Consider the following 17,733-nt stretch of genomic DNA (forward strand, 5'->3'; position numbering starts at 1 on the left):
AGCCAAATATAGGGTAATACTCAAAGTCCAGGTGTTTCTCACAGAGGTGCTTGGCTTGATTGTACTTTTTGAGGACATTAAGCCTCATATTTGCTCTTAGAATTGGGCACGAGGTTGACTCAGAGGGTCCCCTCTCTTCAAGGAGCTACAAACAGCTTTGAGAGCTACACTGTGAAATGAGGTAAAACAGTGCACCTCTAGGAAAGGATAAGGAGTGGCTAAGCTGTTCATACAAACACTGGATGAGATTAAAGATGAAAGGAAATATTTAGTCACCTTTTGGGAACAGCTGGTGTGAAAATATTTAACAGGCAGGTCTTTCATGCGCAGGCAGAGCGTTCTAACTAAGCTTAAATAGGCAGGAGCAATATAGTGCAGCTGGCCAGTCTGAGAATATTGTAATAGGAGAATTAAAAGCTTTCCTTCTCATTTGTTCATGCAGCTCAGATGGTAGCTAATCATGTCCTCTAATTTTAACAACAGAATTGGGAAATGTACCAAAAAATGCAGTTTGTAATAAGAACAGAGGTGACAAATTCTGTCCCTGGGACTGAATGACAAAGAAACTACTCACCTGCCCTTTTCTGTAAAACAGCCTTAGCTGCCTTTTTCTGTCCAAAAAGACATGTATTTAAGTGGAAGCTTAATATGAAATCCATTTTGATCATTTCTTAGCATGCCACAAGAAAAGTAAAAGCTATTCTGACTATTTAATCACTCATTAGAAACCTGTGAGCATTTAAGAGGGCTGTGTTGTAAAGGTCCAGAACATGTAGCAGGTTGTGTGTTGTAAAGCTATTTAAATTGTAGGGTACCCATCTATCTTTAAACTGGCACTAAGTGGAAGACTTAGTTTTGAGAGTTCCTGGCTCCTGGTTCCCTGTCAGAAATAATTAAACTACATTTTAGGGAGACTGTCCTAAGTAGTTTGTTTCACAAGTGTTTTTCACAGCTGAGAGTCTATATTACAGCCCTTGGGGCCTGGGAGTCCAAACCACCTCATATATCCAATATATATGAATTACACATTCATAGCCTGGGACCTGCACACTTCTGTGTGCATGGGTGGTGGTTTGGCTGGGGTCTCAGCTGGGTGGGAGATGAAACCCAAAATGTTCTCAGCATTCCCTTTCTGGGTTAGCCTAAGATCTGTTTGTTTATACCATGCAGTGCATATCCCTGGCCCACGTGTGCAAGACTGTTCCTTGGCAGCATGTTGTCTGAGAAGTATTTCAGTCAAGATGTAAATGTCCCAGGGGGTTTTCCATCCTTTTTCATCGGAATGGCTGCACAGAGACTCTGCTTTTCAGAACATGATTTTTTTTCTCTCTTCACCATTTTTCAATGCACTCCATTATCCTAGTTTGATACCTTTAAATAACTCCAGGAAGGCTTCTGACTGTCACTATTCCTATTATCTCTGGGTTTTTTTCCTCCACCACCAATCTGTAGACATTTGACGTTTCCATCTTATCTATAGGACACAAGACTGCATATTGGGACATCAAGGTGTTCATGAGCCTGTCTCAGTTCACATTTTCCTGTGGATCCATCACTTTCCTTCTTTATGCCTTGGTTAGTTTATCTGAAAGGTGTTGCACCTGAGTCAGGGGAACCCTTGGTATCCATAGAGGCTTGGGGGTGAGGGATTGAGAGCAGCCTGAGGACAAGGACTTTAGGATGGACGAAAAGCTGGACATGACCTGGTCATGTGCTCTCACAGCCCAGGAAAGCCAGTAGTGCCATGGGCTGCATCCAAAGCCATGTGGCCAGCAGGGTGAGGAAGGATTCTGCCCCTCCACTCTTGTGAGACCCCTCCTGGAGTGCTGCATCCAGCTCTGGGACCCAGTTGTGGGGGTCTCCAACACAAGAAGGATATGGACCTGTTTGAGCAAGTCTAGAGGAAGCCACAAAGATAATGAGAGGCCTGAGGAACCTCTGCTATGGGGACAGACTGGGATAGTTGGGTTTGTTCAGCTTGGGGGACAGAAGGCTCTGGGGAGACTTTATTGTGGCCTTTTTACTACTTAAAAGGGGCTTATAAGAATGATAGGGACAGACATTTTAATAGTGCCTATAGTGATAAGAAGAGGGATAATTGTTTTAAACTAAAAGAGGGTAGATTTAGACTAGCTATAAGGAAGAATTTTTTACAAAGAGGAAGAATAGGATATAATGAAGGTGTGAAGCGGCCAAGCTGGCATCCTCTGGATTGCTTGGTAAACTGGGAGCAAGAAAAATTACTTCTTATTTGATATTCTGAGATCCAAGTTCAACGCTTATGTATAAAGAATGTGAACTAATAACCAGAAAAGGGATTGCAGTCTAACTAGAGTAAAATGGTAAAAGTGTGCTGGAAAGCACCAGAGGCTACAATAATAATTTTTGGAGTTTGGGCTTAAATACCAGTACCCTCAGACCTTGTACTTTCTCAATGTATTTCTTGTCAGCTTGCTGAAATTTTAGCAGCTTAAATCTAGCTTTTGGTTTTCAATCTACTGTTTCCTTTTCCTCCCCTAGACTTTGTTTATCAGGTCAGCCAAGGAGAACTAAATTTACTTTTTTTTTTTTTTTGGTGCATCTTTACTACTATATTAACCAACTTGCAGGTCATGTGTTTTCATCACCACCCTGACCAGCCCACGCTCCATTGCAGTGCTGTCTGGCAGTTGGGGAAGAAAGTAGAAAACACATGTCTGGACTCCAGCCCTTCAGCAAGGATGGGTTTCAATAATAAGGCCCATCCCTTCTGCTCTTATTGGGTACTGTAGTATGATATTACCTCCCTCGCAGCTAGGAGCTGTGAAAATCTGTCTCTCAATGCCAGATGCAAAGTAAAAACTTCTGACAGCAACTCAAGCCCTTCCTCAGCCATGCGTTTATTGTTTGATAGTGCAATTTCTATTAGCTTCCAATAAATTCTACATTAGTTTCTGTTACACCTCAACAGCAAGTGATGTGTGCACATGCTCTGCTTAAGTAGCCAAGATACCCAAATACTTTTGCAAGTTTTATTCTAAATGATACAGACAAGTCCCTGACTGTCTTTAGCCCATTTGAACTCCAGAGTTCTTTCACTAGGAGACTTAAGCATATAAGCCTAAATGTTTGAGGAGGTTTGGAGACATCCATGATACTGCAGTAAAAGGAGTTTTACTGGAAACTGTTCCACCAGCCTGAGCTTTTTGGGAAGCAAGAGCTAAATATTGTTCTCATGTCACATTTAAAAATAAGGTGTTTTCTAGACATGCAAGGCATTACTGTTGTTCCTATCATAAATTACTGTTCTACAAAGAACTCTCTGATCCTTTTCACCATAAGGGACTGAAGTCCTCACAGCTATCTGCTGTGGTGGAGCTGCAAGGAGCTTTCCTCCTGGAGCTGAACCAACCCTATATCAGGGGGATATCAAAAGTTGTTGAATAGCCCAAGTGTCCCATAAATGGGGTATTCATTAGCAAAAGACTAAAAGCAACTTATGTACAGCTGAATTTCAGTCAGGTGTGATGTTAATGCAGGCTGAGTAGTTTTGAATATTTTATATGCAGCCAGTGACGTAGAGAAAAAATGCGCACTGCAGAGTACCCTGGTACCCCTTTCTGTGCTTCCAGCCCAGCCCTGCTCAGCATTTCTTCTGTTCACTTCTCCATGTCCCCAAAAAAATCTAAAATGTATAAAATCTATAAAATGGCTCAGTGAAGCCAAAGGCTTGAGGTCAAAACATTTGGGAATTTAGAAGTGCCAGGCAGAAGTCAGAGAGAAGACCTCATAGGCTGAAATACTGTGAACTGCTTCTCCTTCAGCTGAGGAAGGGAGAGTATAGTCAGGGCTTATGAAAGATGGAAAGTAGCAGCTAAGTAATGAGTCTGGAGAAGAAATAGATTCATTTCATTTCATTTGCAGTGCTACACTGCATCAGTATTTGGGGTTTGTTTTTTTTCCTTGAAATCAATCCTGTGTATTAATGGTGGTAACAGGTGCTTTAACACCTGATTCATGGGCATCTCTTCTCCACCAAGTCTCTGTTTTGCCAGACAAATACAATGTAGATGAAAACATGTTTCCCAAATTCATGCCAAGGCTATGCCAGGTTTTAGACAAAAGTCTAGTGATGGTTAAAAAAATTATGCCTATGTCCTCAGGCCTGCTGGGGCTCAGGGAGGTTTGGGAAGGCCATCATCCCTGAAAAGGCAAGGTCCTTTAGCTCTTTGCTTTTTGGCGGTAAGTACCAAAATATCCAGCTGTGACTGTGCTTCCATTAGCTTTGATAAGACTTGGGAACAAGCACCATCCTATCAGCTCCAGTACACGTGGCTCACAAAAGATACAGTTGTACCTCTGAATGTCTGAGAGGGGAGTTTTAATGGGTAGTAGGAGAATAAGGACATAGAGGATGGGCAGATTTGGTAGAAATAGAAATATCCTTTCTTAAATTTAAACAGAGAATAAGGATTTTAATGAATCCCATCCCCAAAAACATGGTTTAAGAAGTCATGAACAGGCTTTGCCAGGACTTAACTTTAGCATCAGTAGTTTATCAGCACACTGTTTCCACTTAAACAGATTTTGATTAAATGTGACTTCCGTTCTGCTTATTGGAAGAGCCTTCCCCTTTGGATTTGAGCATCACAAAAGCTTAAGGAGTGCAAGTGAATTAGAAAGCAAATAGGAGGATCAATCACAGCGACCCTTGCAATCCATGTCCAGCTCTTTTTTGTAATATACTTATTAGATTCTTATTGTCAGGAAGGATTAGTGTTATGAGCTCTAGGAATTCCTTTCATTGCCCCATAAGGCGAGGTAGTGAAGTGTGTCTGCTTTTCTTGACAATAACACTCTGGATTTTCCCCCTCTCCCTTCTCTCTCTCCACCCATATCCCCTTCTCTCTGTTGTCTCCTCTCCCACAGAGATTTGTGCAGCGGACTGCGGAGGACATGGCATTTGCGTGGGAGGCACCTGCCGCTGCGAGGAGGGCTGGATGGGCACAGCCTGTGATCAGCGAGCGTGTCACCCACGCTGCAACGAGCACGGGACCTGCCGGGATGGCAAGTGTGAATGCAGCCCGGGCTGGAACGGAGAGCACTGCACCATTGGTAGGGAGAAAGAAAACCCGACTCCTTTGAGAGAATTATTGATGATCAGGGAGGAGAAAAGGCGCATGCTTAATTGAATATGTGTGATCTAGTGTAGCATGAGCACCTTTGTTCTTGGATCTCAAATTCTGACATCATACATTTTCATGTGGGAACAAGACAATATGTCCTTTCATTTGCTGGTGACATGGCTCTGTATATTTTTTATTATCAGACGTGAAGTACACCTATGCGGTGTTTGACAAGCCTTTAAATGTCAGCTAGAAGCTTTTTTTGAAAACAACCCACTTTACCTCTCTTGAGAGGTCTTTCTGTGGTCTCCAAGACTCCTCTGTACTATGTTGACAGCATTTTTAAAAACATGCATCTGCTTTTAAATTTTCTTTCCTTTTATTTGCTACATTATTTGCACTGTCACTTTGCTTGCCAGTATAAAAGAGGAAACTGCAGACAGATGATTTCTGGCTGGTATTTAACTCTGTCTTGCTTATCCCTTGTCTGTTCTGCTACCTTTCTAACCATTTCACTTCCCTCTCACTTTGCTTCTGTATTCCTCATGTACTGGCACTACTCATAAGCTCTCTCTGTCATGTCTCTTATTATGGATGTTATTATTAATAAGAAGCCAACAATATGCCTAAATCATGCAAAGAGCTTCAGTTCTCATATTAAGCAATTTGCAGCACCATTAATAAACTGCCTTGGCTTCACATTTTCCTTCTCTCACTTAACTACTCAATGCATTTTCCCTTCTTCCTACTTTCTGATAGTCAAGCATTTAGCCTCTTCAGTTCCCCTTCCGTAGTCATGCTATTAAATCAGTAGCCCTAAATTCCCCAGATACCTTTTATTGTATATTAATAGAAAACTAAATTAGTGAATCCAGTTCTATTCTCAATAATGCCTGTGTGGACCTGAAAAAATTCAGTTGACTTTAAAAGAATTGTTCCAGAATGAAAATTCTCCTTCAGTCATTTTATTTTAATCAGCTTCTTTTAGAGACAAGGAAAATTTACCTCTATGTTACTTTCATTATGTCATGATAACTAAAAATCACACTTCATCAAGACTAACCACTAGGAATACCTGGGCAAATATCAGCATAGTTATTGTGTGGATTAGCAGCTTAGTTTTATGAGACATCACTTCCCTTGCTTGAGCACCAGGTGCATTTGCACACGCAAAGACAGGAAATGAAGCCTGATCTCAGTATTTTAATTTCAGCATTAGGATAATGGTACAAACCATATCTGTGGCTCAATTCTACTTATCATTTATTTATGCTAATGTCACCCTATCACATTATGGTCTCCACATGCATCCCCCTAATGAAAAATATCTTGCTTTTAAAACTTCCTCTGTCTCATTAGACAATGCATTCTGCTTTCTTGTTGATGTCCCTAGCAGCTTTCATTTCTTTTCCTGAGAAAAGGATTGAAAAACCCACATTTCTTAAATGACTTTAAAATGAAAAGAGAGCAGTCCTATGTTAATTGAAATCCTGTTTCCTTAATATTATTTTACAGCCTTTTATTCAAGCAGTTTGATTTGGAAAGCATCACAGATTCATGCGAGTAAAAAAAAATTCAGCAAAAGGCCCCAAATCCAGGGGACAGTTTTATATGGAACTTATTTATGCAGGAAAAAAAAAAAAGCCTGATTCATCCCCTTAGTGCCATTTTATTAGTTCTGCTGTAAAACCAAAATGCCATTAGTTCAGTATATGATAATTCTCCACACAGCTGATATGCCTGGACTGTTTTTGAACAACAAGCTTTTATCTTTCATGGTAATTAAATTTATTTGTAGTATTCCTCACTCTAAGTATAAATGTTATCATGGGGAAGGCCAGCACTGCAATGCAGTCAGCATTGAGATTTTACTGGTGCACACTCTCATTTTATGTGCTGCTACTTTCCTGTTGCAGTCTGCCTTGGTTTAGGAATCATTCTTGGATACATAACATCCTGGAGCAACTCTGTTTTTTCACTTTCCCGTCTCCTCATCTCCTTGCATGGTGATTTAAAAACAAATTTTACATAGTCTCCTACCTCTGAAGCTGTAAACACTATTTCCTACAGAATATTTCACTGGTAAATGTGTAGAATGCAAAGGAGATTTGGCAAAGTTGTGAATACCCAGGAAAATTGAATGGTTTTAGCAGGAGTAATGAGCTAGTTATGTTGGCACAAATGAAAGGACATTGGCTTGGAATTACATTAAGTACGTGGAAAGCATTCCCCTTGTCCTTGTGTAATTTCCCTGCATGGCAAATTGTTCTGTTGATGGTAATTCCGTATATGTCTGTGTCATGGCCCGGTTTGCTTTAGCACTGACAAGCATAAAACCCCATTGCTGAAGTGATGCTTGACCAGTATTGCCGTGTGTGCAGGTAACACAGTAGAAATGGACCATACCAGTAGGGGACACTTCTTCCATTCCCTGTTGAGCATGTGTGAGAGTAAGACATCCTTTTGTTTTGTAGGTCATAGGAGGCACTTCCTTATGGTGTTTAAGGTATTCTGATCCCAGTGGATTAATTTTGTTTGCTCCTACAAAGAGTTGTGTCACTAAATGTACTATCTTGATTGCTCACATTCAGAGATTTCATTAGAGTAACCCCAGTTAATTCCCAACTAGAAAATTGATGCCGAAGCTTGCATTCATCATCCCAATTCAGCAGACTTAGTGCAGGAGAGTAGAGCAGAAAATTGATTATCTAACTGCAGGAATCCTGAAACCCAGCAGAAGGTTTCAGTCATTTTCTGGAAGGAACAAAACGCACTGTGACAACAGCATCAGTGCCAGACTCCTGTGATGGGTTCTCCAGCATGTTCCTAATTCATCCCTAGTTAGAGACATTGCAGGAATTCAAGTTTATTCTGTTCTGGCCCAAACTACATCCAGGAAGCATGGTGGGTTTTAGGAGCATTGAGTTTAAAGATGAAATAAACCCTCTTACTGCGAGCTCTGAAAGGCCAAATTACAGCTCAGCTCTGTAGTAGACTGCTCTAAGGGTTTGCCTCACAGAAAGCAGCACAGAAAATTTCCTGGGTTTAAGAGTCATAGAATCACAAAATTGTTTGGGCCTTTAAGATCATCTAGTTCCAACCCCACTGACATGGATAGGGAACTTTTTGCTTGACCAGGTTCCTCCAAGCCCCATTCGATGCTGTCTTGAAAACTTCCAGGGATGAGGCATCCACAGTTTCTCTGGGCAACCTGCCAGTGCCTCACCACCCTTAAGTGTAAAAAAATTTCTTCCAAATACCTAATCTGAACCTGTCCTCCTTCAGCTAAAGGCTGTTCTCCCCTGTCCTATGATTATAAGCCCTTGTGAAAACTCCCTCTCCAGCTTGTATGATTCATACAGGGGGCTTCCCTGCATGGTGGAGTTGGGATATTCAATATCCTTGAACGGCTTGGACACAAGACGAAAGCCATCTCTGGAAGTTCAGTTGCTGCAGCTAAATACTCCAGAGTCTCTGGAGACCTGAGGGACCAGCAGCTAGCTCTCCAAACACTCCACAGCCTACCTAGCAGGATTTCAAAGCACCTCAGTGCCTAATCCCCATTGATCTCTGCAAAAGCCACATGTTAACTCCTTTCGGAAATCTGGTCCTGGCACGCACGGGTGATGGATGCAATAACAATGCCCAGACAGACAGGCAGACAGCCTGTCCCACGCCGGCTTCTGCTTATGGCGCCATCAGCCTGGGGTTTGTTTTACATTGCAAAACCCTGATTTTTGAGAAATCTGCCCCTTTAAGTTTGCCTTTCATCAGTCTTCTTGCATAAATAATCACACATGTTCTGAATAACTCTAGGTTGTAATCAGTGCTTTGCCGTTTCTGCTGGAGCAGCTGGAATCCAGACAGGGCACATTACAGGTGGATCCTGATCTCTTTTCCCCAGCTTTCTAACACATCATTTGTGCCCTTTGAATCCATAAAGCAACACAGTCCATTCATGGCCCAAGACAAAAATAAACCTCCCGGTGTCTGGGGAAGGTTCTTGCTATCTTGTAGATGTGGTGCTTAGGGACAGAGTTTAGTGGTTGCACTCGATGATCTTAGAGGTCTTTTCCAGCTCTTATGATTCTGTGATTCTACCCGCTGCCCAACAGTCAGTGCTCAAGTGCATCCACAGCAGAAGCTGAGCTGTGTTTTACCCTCTGGCACTCACTTCTCTGCCTGGTTGAGATGGGTACCTTTGGGCAAGAGAAGACCATGATTATAGCAGTCAGTGGAAAATATGCACTTGCTGCTTTGTTCTGACATGATCTTCAATCAATCTGAAGGTAATCTGGCCTTAAATAGTTTGGCAGCATATTTGCCAGTAAATATTAAGCACAGATTAACTTCAAAGATAGCATTTCCCTGACCCTGTAGCATAAACTTCACATGCTGTCCCTGGTTCAGCAATGAATGTTTACTTTCTCCTCTCCTTCACATTTGTGTGATCTCAGTTTAACTCCAGTGATTTCCCTGAGGCTCTGTCCACTTCACCTCATAGGAAAGATAAAGGGAGAAAGAATATTTGGGAAATGAAGAAGGAGAGCATAGTGGGAAACAAGTCCTTCTCAGGGACCTGCCTGCAGCATCTCTCACTTCTCTTCTGTTCTTTCCCTCCCTCTCTGCAAGCCAAGAGAAGTACTTGTTATCATTCCTATTGTGTTTCAGACAAGGCAAACCAAGTCAAGTCAGCTCAGGCTGTGAAACAAGGGGGCTTTCACACTGAAAAATGGTCACAGGAGCTCCTCCCTAGCAGTTCTAAAGTGGCTTCCAGGAGTAGGGTGGTGACATGGAGTGGTGGCTTCCAGGAGTGTGGTGGTGCCTTTCAGTGCAGAGGACTCCTTAGAAAAGTAGCTTTTCTTCTAAACTCCTGCATAATTTCTCAGCATGTCCCGCATGCCCACAGGGTTTCCAAAGGAGTGTCTGTAGGGAATAAGATTATATTTTAGTGGCAGAAGTATAGCCTGTATGGATTTAGAAAAGAAAGAGTCCTGCTGCTCCTGTAGGAAGCCCCATTGTTTTTTCAAATTACAAGAAAACATTGATACATAACTGACACATGGTTGGCATTGACAACTACGCTCACTGCCATCAGCTGCACAGTGAGCTAAGAGGTTGGGCTGCTGGGGATGTCAAAATCCAGGAGATACATTCCTAGGCTTCAGCCACCATCCAAGCAGACGATGATGCTGTGCTTCCTACATTGCTCCCCCCACATCAACATGATTAATTCACCTCTTTGCCAAGCCTCATAACTGCCCCGCACTAGGTGAGCTCTCCCAGCCCTCTCCACTTGGTTCCTGTACAGATCCATTACATTCACAGAATGGAAAAATAATTCCTGCAAGGGAGGGCCATGACTTCCCAGGAAGATAGTCTGCCTGAACGAGCCTGAAACAAAAACTTCTTCAAAAAGTACCAGGACACAGCTGATGCTGAGATTGCAGGGAGCAGGCAAGAGAACAAGGGAAATAATGTTTAAGTAGATATTGAAATAGAGAAATGCAAGACTCAGAGCCTCTCTTTTGTTATTAAAGGCCAGCGGGTGTTAGGACAGAGAGTGCCGCCTGCTGGCATGAACCAGGGCTCTCCGAGGCAGGATGTCTTTGCCACCAGCCTTCTGCTCAACACCAGAAAATCAGTAAGAAGGTGGTTTTCCATATCAGTGTTCCATGGGAATTGGGTAAATGACTGCTCCCATGACATCTATAACTTTCTGTTTTTACTTTTTCTTTAGCCGTCCTTAAAATTAATATATTAATACTTGCCTATCTGGTATAGTTGCCATGAGGTTAATTTAATATTTGTAAAGTAATTTGATCTAGGGCTAGAAAATGCTGCATAAATGCAGTATATTACCATTAAAAAGATCCAGGGAAAAGCCTGTACCAGTCTGGTAAGGTCACGGAACTATGCCTTTTTGCGTGGAAAAATATAAGACAATCAGGTAAGGTGGAGGACTTTCAAATGTCTCTGCTTTCCTGATGAAATGCAAAGCAGTCAGTAAAGTGGAGAGAGACTTGCAAATCATCAGAGCATTGCAATATCCTGATATACATATATACACATATACCTATATATATATATATATAAAACACATAAATATATATATAGAACTTTCCTGTTTTTCTTCCTGATCTTAATGAGCAAAGATGACTGAATGCCTTACAGCTTTCTCAAGCCATTTGACTGAGGAGCACTGTGCTCCACTCTTCTTCCTTTTTTCTCTCCTCATAATCAAGGTTTTTCTTTTCATATCACAGCGAACTCTCCTTTGCCTTTCTAGCACCTGCACAGTCTCGTAGTAAGCCGCAATGCACTTATTCAATCCTACCTTAAATGTCCTGTCTTTTATCTCCCAAGCTCACTATCTGGATAAGGTAGTGAAAGGTATGCTCTTCCTTCCTTTTTTTCCTATTGTCTTTGTGTTTCTTTTTTAAAAATGCACCATGAACATGCTGTGTTGAGGTTGCATCTCTTCCTCATTGTCACCAAAGTGGTCCCTAATGTCTGGAAGGGTGAACTTTCCAGTCATTTATGTAGGAAATACCTCTGTAAGTGCTGTGACCCTGTGTTAACATCGTATCAGTGTTCCTACCCATTCCCTTGTCCCTCCTCTCCCCTCCAAATCATCTCTCATCCTCACCCTTCCCACTCAGGTGAGGCAAGTCAGGAGAAAACAAGTGTCTGTGAATACAGCAGGAACCCTGTAGAGTGATGTGTTTTAATTAAATGTCTATGGTCCATTTTGTAACAAAGGTGAGTGCGCTTTCTATGTGGAGTCTTCATGTTTTTGATTCACAACTGCCAACTCTTACATGGGAGCTTTAAGTAACTATATATTGAGGGCTTTTTTCGTAATACAGAAATGTTATGATCCCAAAATCTCTGGTTGTATAAATCAGTGGAAATTAGTGAATGCTGCATTAATGTACACTTCAACAAAATCCAACCTTATGCTCCTGTTTGTAAGTGTAACACAAGTCTAGGACACAGACCTTTCTTCAAAAAAGAAGAAAAGGAATTGAACTGTTCGAGAACAGTGATCACCTGCTGTTTTTTAAAAAAATCAGTTATTTGTTAATCAGAACAATGAGCTAAATTGATTTAGGACTTTTTAATAGAAACAGACAGTGCAACAATGCACTTAGTTTTTGAAAAATATTGAAATAGCATGCATATGGTTAAATACTACAGTCTGACAATAAATATGATTGAGTTGGACTTAAATATTTTTCTACATGGCTGATTTGACACTAACAGCAACACAAGGTTGACACCATACTAGCTTCATATGTTTGCTGGTTAAACAAACCAAAAAATCAGGTTGAACAAATAAATTTTTTTCTGTAGTACGATCCTTCTTTTCAGATTTTGAGTAATCAAAAATAACAGCTGTGAGAGGCTGAGGATGAAGAGCAGATATGCTCAAGTATTGACCTCCTGAGCAGTTAAAATGAAGTCTTTGCTATATAGGGCTTGTGTGGTGTGACAAGAAACATGCCCTACTGGCTTCACTTCTCTAGGAGACTTTACAATGCAGTGTTTTTCTTTTTTTAAAGGCAGATTCAGGAACAACTGGAAATAGGCAAAATGTTTGAATAGACAAATACCAGTGATGAGGAAATGTCCATAGTTTAAATACTTCCATCATCAGTGTAATGCAGCAACTAGTAGCTGTCCTTGGACCCCTCTTTATGGATTAGTTGATTGTACAGTGGTAGTTAGTTTTCTCTCATTGCTTAGCACCAAAAAACCCCCGTGTTTGACTTTATTTAAATTGGGAGGAAAAAGTACGTTCCCTTTCTTAGATCAGGGAAAGAGGGAAATTTATTGTGCCCTTATGAAGTAAACATGGTGGCATCCTAACTGGAAGATATGGGCCATCACTAGGGAGCTGATCAGAACCTGCTGTTAATGTTCCACACCTCAGTGTTTTGCATTTCAAAACCCCAGCACTCCTCCTTTTCATCTTAATGTGTATTGGAGAAGGCTGCATCAAAAAGTAGCAGATAAGCATTGAGGGCATAGAAGAGATGAAAAATCAACCTGCAGAGCCTGGCAAGGAACCTTCAGTACTGATTTGCCCCTTTCAGTTGCCCAATTTTTTTAACTAAGTCATTTGTAGATGTCATTTTTCCTCTAGGTAGCTTTTTGACTCACCTTTATGCCCAATAATAAAGACACATTATATTTAATGAGTCTTTCAGTAGGTAACAGTTAAAGTAACATACTAAGAATAAAAGATTGTCCCTTGCTATGCATGGCTGCTTTTGGAAAGATTGGCAATAGCTGAAACATTAAAAGTACATGGTTTTCTACTTGGCTAACTGCATGGTGTGCATTTTTCAAAACTAAATTGCTCATGCCCTTTTGGCTTTCTTAATTATTAACATCTTTCTGGTTGAAATCCCTTCCCAGTAATCCTGTTGTCAAAGGGTGAGCCTGATTTACTGCTGAATCTTTCCTACAGCTTTACAATAAACCAGTCAGTTAGAGAAGATGTAGAATTGTTCCTAAATGGGAGGGCAACTTTTAATAGCAAATATCAGCATAATTAAACCAAAAAGCTCTAACTAGACTCAGAGTAGAGTCTTCTAAACTAAGGCCTAATTAACACTGGTAGTGCTTAAAATGAGAAGAGGTGCCTATTATTTTAATAATAATTAAAAGAGATGCTGATTTTAGAGAGAGTTTCTCCATCCAGAATATTACTGAATCTGATGGTACATCAGTTTAATTAATTTCTATTACTGAATATCAGTTCTTACTCTTCAAAAATAATCATTAACCACATTAACACTGTTGTGATGCATATATAAACAGCTATTTTGAATTTTAAAGTTGCTGAACAACATTAGAATTCAGGGGTGGCTGCAAGGGCTGCTCCTGAAGTGTGAGAGCAAGTGAGAACCCAAGGTCTGACTAAAGCCAGTTCCCTCATTTGTACAGTTTCCAGTATAGGAGCTCTGGTCAGTAACTTCTTAACCTTCCTATTAGAGGACACATCTAATTAAGGATTTCTGGATTCCAGTCACCACAGAATATCACAGTGGTAGTTTCAGAGTTGAGTTGGTTTTGGGACAAGCTTTCAGAGTTTGCAGGGATCAGCTGATAATTTGCTCCTCTCCTTTAGTCTTAGAGAAACTTCTGCAGGTCTCATAGCGTTTGTTGTTCTCTCAAGCTTCAGGCATTTGCATCTTCCCGTGTTGCATTCAGCCATGTCCTACTTGTCCCAGAGCTCAGCTGCTGTCTGGGACTTCATAAGAACCTCCGTCAGGGCTCTCCTACGACAGTGAAGGAAAGACAATAAATAGCCTTTTCTTCTTATTTCAAGTGGCAGTGAGGTTTGCCTTAAAGAAAAATACCAGTAAATGTCGCTTATAGTTGGACTAATTAGAGAAGGCTTTAACTGTACAGATCATTAAGAGCAGATTATTTTACCAACAGTCTTAAAAATTGCAGGATGACTTCTGGTGACAGTCTCCTTTGACTCTGATGGTCTGTAATTCTCTGTTTCAAAATTAACCCACTTTTTATATTGCTTCCCTGGTCTGTTCTCTCACTTGTGTGGCAGACTGAACATCTTTGTGAATGCCCTTCAGAATCTTTCAGCAGCACTTACATGTGCTTAAGTTTGAAACTCACGTAAAGGGTTTCCTCCCCCTTTTCCGAAAAAGCCCTATTCATGTATTTAATTCTCTTAGTCACCCAAGTACAGTTGACATTAGAAACAGGAATAATGGATCATTGGTGACTTCTAGCCATGAAAAATCAGAGCTGCAAGATTATGGTGGTGTAAATCTCTGAGGATTAAGCCATCCTGCTGTGGTCACATTCAGAAGCAATTCGGAAACAAGATGATCTCTTTGCTTTATTCCCCAGCATGGGGGAAAGGAGAGGATAAAGTTTATTTTGTATCATCTTTTCATCAAGTGCTTTGAAGTGCACTGTCTGTGGAATGAGGAAGATTGTACCATCCTATCTGTGTAGAGTAAGTGATGGTGAAGTCTCTGTGCACTGAACCACTTCAGAAATGGTAGTACTTATAGGTCCATTATCCTGGATATATTGGCTTATGTATCTCTGTTGTCTTCTAACTTTCTGAAAGCCCAAGTCCTCTAACAGCTGCTGTATTTTTTTTTTCCTATTAATGGTTTACTTTCTCTATTCATCTTTAAAATGTCTGCTCTCCTACCAAACCATGATACTAGGGGTTCAGTTTAATCCTCACAGCATTGAAATTTTGATGAACTGTGTAATGTAATGGTAAACACTGGAAAATCTCTATGTTCCTATACCTGTGAAGAGCCATTTCTGTCATCAGGAAAGCAAGAACTTTCTGGTTCCTTGGAAGAGCTTTATCTACTAAGAACCAGAGATCACATTCTCCTTAGTGGGAAGAGACAAACTTACTTTCTGGACTTAAAGGGTGCCAAGACAGTGGAGTATAAAATTGCAGGAGAAGTTACCCTACTTTAGGTATCTACAGATGCTTATATCTCATCAGGGCACCCTGGATTCCTGTAGTATTCAAGAAGAAGAATAGATATTTTGGGAAGGCATAATCTTACGAGATACTTGCTCTCGTCTCTCCTCTCCTCTCCTGACCAATGCTTTTCCTCTGCTTGTCCTCTTTCTGAAATGCTTGGCTTACTTTCTCTGGGTGCAGATCAAGAAGATTTCAGAGTAAATCCTGAAAGTCCATTCAAATACTCTCAAGCATGTTTCATATAGACAATGACTTGCACACAAAATTCACATAGGATTGAAAGGGGTCTCCTCAGTTAGAGTCCAGTCTTCTGCTGGCAAGGACACATTTTGTAAAACTTTATATAAATTTACCAAGCTCTATGGAAAAGTAACTGAAGAATCTTCTCCTTAACACTCCCACAGGGAGTCTGCTCCAGAACTTCATTCCTTTGATCCTTGCAAATGATTTTTTTTCCTAATTTCTAGCCAGAATTTATTCATACTTGGTTTATGTCCATTTGTTCTTGTGCCAGCAATACTCTCTTTACCTTAAATAGCTTTTAAGAAGTTTTCCCTTCTCAATGTTTATGTGTTTCATTAACTTTTGGGAAAAAAAATTAGACTCTTTTCAGCCACTATTGTCCAAGGAAAGACAAATCAAGCTCTTCCCATTTCCTCAGATGCCAAAGGTGCTTCCTCCAAACCATAGCATCTGTTTTCTGCCACTCCAAATTTCCTTTTTCCTAAGCCTGGGAGAGTAGAGCACATGCAGTTCTGTATGAGGTCTTTGTTTTCATAGCTAGATTAGTTTTCCCTTACATTTCCCGGGCACTTCTCAATGAGCCAAGATCATAGTGTCTTCAACTTCATCCAACTCTTTCTGGTTCTCACTTCACTCCTATCCAGGTCAACACTACAGCCCCTTTGTTCTGCCCAGTCTCTGCAACTGTAGGAGAGAAGAGAACTTTTTGGCAAAGGTTTTAGAGAGTCTGAGGAGTAAAAACAAGAGGTGTGCTCAGTGGTGATGCACCAGCCAAGCTCTAATGGAGCCATCCAGTATACGCATAAATCGAGATTTCTTCAGAGGCTTTTCATCCAGACAAACCAAAGCAATGGCACAGGTTTCCCAGGGAAGCTGTGGATATCCCACCACTTGAAGAGCCGGATTGGATGGGACTTCAAGCTTCCTGGTCTAGTGGAAGGTGTTCTGGCCATGGCAGGGAGATTGGAATTCCATGACCATTTAGGCCCATTCCAACCCAAACTGTTCTACGATTCTGTGATTTTTAGAGAGGGGAAAAACTCCTATCTCTACTGTCAGGATGGTCTCATCCAAATTGGATATATCTACTCCAAAATGGGATTACCTACCTAGCCAAGTAATTTTAGGAGGTTAGTTAATACACTTCTTCCTCTTTCATTCTCAAAATAGCTGAATGCTTTCAGCTTGTACTGAAAGTAAGTAAAGGGATCAAATATATAAATTAGCTGTAGCATGGAAAAAATCTGATTAAATGGTTAAATGTTTGGCGCTGTTCTAAGTAACTAAAGGCGGGATATTAAAATTAAGAATTTCAAGTAGCCTTGCTTATAAATAGCTCTTCTGTAGTATATAAATACTAATGTAGTGTGTAAATACCAAAATACACAACAGCATGCTGACACATACAAACACATTTGCTGCATCCCAGAATACACATTTAAAAGACTGAAATGCAACAAATTTGTTTGTAAAGGAGAAATATATTTAAGATCCTTCTAAAGGACTTTTCCTTACCACCTTTGTTCCGTTTTCCATTTGGCCCATGTATATCAGTCACTTGTTAAAAAAACAGTCCTAAAAAAATGTTTGTTTTTTTCTCTTCACTGAGAAAGGTTCTGTGAACTTAAAAATCTCCCTGTGAAACAATTTTTTTTTGTTTGAAAGGCATTTCTAAGCCCCATTTCCCCAATGCAGGACACACTATGACATGGGATGCTCTAGATGGGGCTCTGCCTTGTGGAGACCCTCACACATCATATGGTCAAACAGGTGTTGAGACAATGCACACCTCTTCACTGTCCTTTAGCACAGGATAGGTCTGTGTTGTTCACACAGGTTCACAAACCTGTCTTGCAAAGCTGAGGACCTTAAAAAACTCAGACTATGTGG

At 40.7% G+C, this 17,733-nt stretch overlaps 1 protein-coding gene across 1 annotated transcript in view; it reads left to right on the plus strand.

Annotated features, from left to right (window-relative positions):
* Positions 1-17,733, plus strand: part of TENM4 (teneurin transmembrane protein 4) — a 601,532-nt gene that overhangs the window by 469,495 nt on the left and 114,304 nt on the right. The window contains 2 exon segments of the mRNA XM_054518583.1: positions 4,909-5,094; positions 11,472-11,498. Coding sequence (XP_054374558.1) covers positions 4,909-5,094; positions 11,472-11,498 — 213 coding nt within the window.

The sequence above is a fragment of the Molothrus ater genome, chromosome 2 (genome assembly GCF_012460135.2).
Source record: "Molothrus ater isolate BHLD 08-10-18 breed brown headed cowbird chromosome 2, BPBGC_Mater_1.1, whole genome shotgun sequence".
Lineage (NCBI taxonomy): Eukaryota > Metazoa > Chordata > Aves > Passeriformes > Icteridae > Molothrus > Molothrus ater.